Source organism: Sorex fumeus, unplaced genomic scaffold (assembly GCF_029834395.1).
Source record: "Sorex fumeus unplaced genomic scaffold, SorFum_2.1 ptg000081l, whole genome shotgun sequence".
Lineage (NCBI taxonomy): Eukaryota > Metazoa > Chordata > Mammalia > Eulipotyphla > Soricidae > Sorex > Sorex fumeus.
This window is the reverse complement of record NW_026606138.1, coordinates 2,957,385-2,959,180: the sequence shown is the minus strand read 5'-3', so window position 1 is coordinate 2,959,180 and position 1,796 is coordinate 2,957,385. Positions and strand designations below refer to the sequence as shown.

The following is a 1,796-nucleotide window of genomic DNA, read 5'->3' as shown; positions in this document are numbered from 1 at the left end:
CTCCCGTTGTTCATCGATTTGCTCTAGCGGGCCCAGTAACATTGTAAGACTTGTTACTGTGTTTGGCATATCGAATACATCATGTAAAGGCAAGGTACTCTTGGTAGCTTTCCAGGTTCTCCAAGAGGGGTGGAGGAATCGAACTCGGTCGGCCCTGTTGGCTGTGTGCAAGGCAAACACCCTACCCGCTTTGCTATTGCTTCATTGTATATATGCCATTCATTATAAACTTTACTATATTTCGCTGAATAATCATTATACCCCATCTTTTCAGTTACAGCAGCATATATTTTTTCAAATCTTCATGTAATGACCACATCCCACTTTTTGGCAAAGGTACTTGATACAAGTAATGCAATGAAATTTCAATTGGTACAGTGAAATATGGTAGCTGTCAAAATCTGAGTGAATGTCTACATAGGTCATTATATTATGTCATTAAAGCAATCAGCGAATCAGAAGCAATTAATTCAATGACTGATTGTTTGGACAAGTTTTATTAAAACAATGAAGAATTCAGTCACTTGCTCCTTTATACAGAAGTTAGTTGGTCATCAAAATGTGCCTGTGTATAGAACTTTTATAAACTCTTCGATTTAGTGCTAGAGTTCTTAGAAAACAAAAAGTGTCTTCCCAAGCCAACTTGATTAATTGCAAAAATTACATAGCTTATTTGACACACTTGTTTAATAAATATAAAGAATCAAATCTACAGTTCTGAAGTGATGAGTTGAATTTAATGAAAACTAAAACTTTTATTTCCACGTTTGTGGCAAAACTTCTCTTGTGCAAATGAAATTTTAGAATGAGGAGAATTTAGCCTGTTTCCAAATTTATCAACAGTAGGAAAACATAATGAAGACTTGCTTACCAAAACTGTCAGCACTTGAAGGCTATTGGTTTTGAATGCAATAAACAATTTGAAGATATTTTCAAATGAACATACCCTTTTGGGTTTGAGGCTTATTCAAGCGCTACTCAAAGGAATTTCCAGATTACAAGAAGTAACAACAAAAAAGAAATTGAGGCGTTGGCAGCTCGGGCCCGAGTGCAAGGAACAGAAGCACCATGATTCTCCAGAGGCTCTTCCGGCTCTCCTTTCTCCTTCAGCCCGCTGTCTCCATCCACTTGAGGAGAAACATTGGTGTGACTGCAGTGGCTTTTAATAAGGAACTTGATCCTGCCCAGAAAATCTTCGTGGACAAGATCAGGGAATACAAAACTAAGCGGCAGTCATCCGGAGGCCCTGTGGATACTGGCCCAGAGTATCAGCAAGAACTGGACCAGGAGCTTTTCAAGTTTAAACAAACGTATGGCAAAGCAGACATGAATACGTTCCCCAACTTCACATTTGAAGAACCCAAATTTGAAGTCATTGATAAACCCCAGTCCTGAAGAAACTATGTAAAATTACCTGGTTGTTTGTTCTGTTTTACAACTGATAAGTAGTAGCAGAGTGAACACATCTCTTCAGTCAAATGTTCTTTCAATTCTGATTGCAAATAAATAATTTGGTTTTGAGTGAAAAAAAAAGAAATTGAAATTTAAGTTCAAAGATGGTTACCAATAATTCTGACTACAAAAGCAAATACCTACACTTTATCCTGCTCTATGGGTTAGAGAGGAAAACTCTTTAACTGTATTTCTTTCATCATACTTAGTGAAATGTGAGGTCTATGCAGGCACAAGCCCATTGACTTAAAAAAGAAACCAATTGCAAATAATTAGTTGCCAGAAATTAATAATTATTTTTTAAAAAATAGAGCAGGATGTTAATAAATTAATAGCAAGACATC

General features: G+C 36.5%; 1 protein-coding gene across 1 annotated transcript; it reads left to right on the top strand.

The window, feature by feature from the left end:
- The first annotated feature begins 1,032 nt into the window (after nucleotides 1-1,032).
- LOC130038954 (ATP synthase-coupling factor 6, mitochondrial-like) lies at nucleotides 1,033-1,464 on the top strand. Its single transcript, XM_056130773.1, has one exon. The coding sequence runs from the start codon at nucleotides 1,069-1,071 to the stop codon at nucleotides 1,393-1,395; it is 327 nt and encodes a 108-aa protein (XP_055986748.1). The 5' UTR covers nucleotides 1,033-1,068; the 3' UTR covers nucleotides 1,396-1,464.
- Nucleotides 1,465-1,796: the final 332 nt, after the last annotated feature.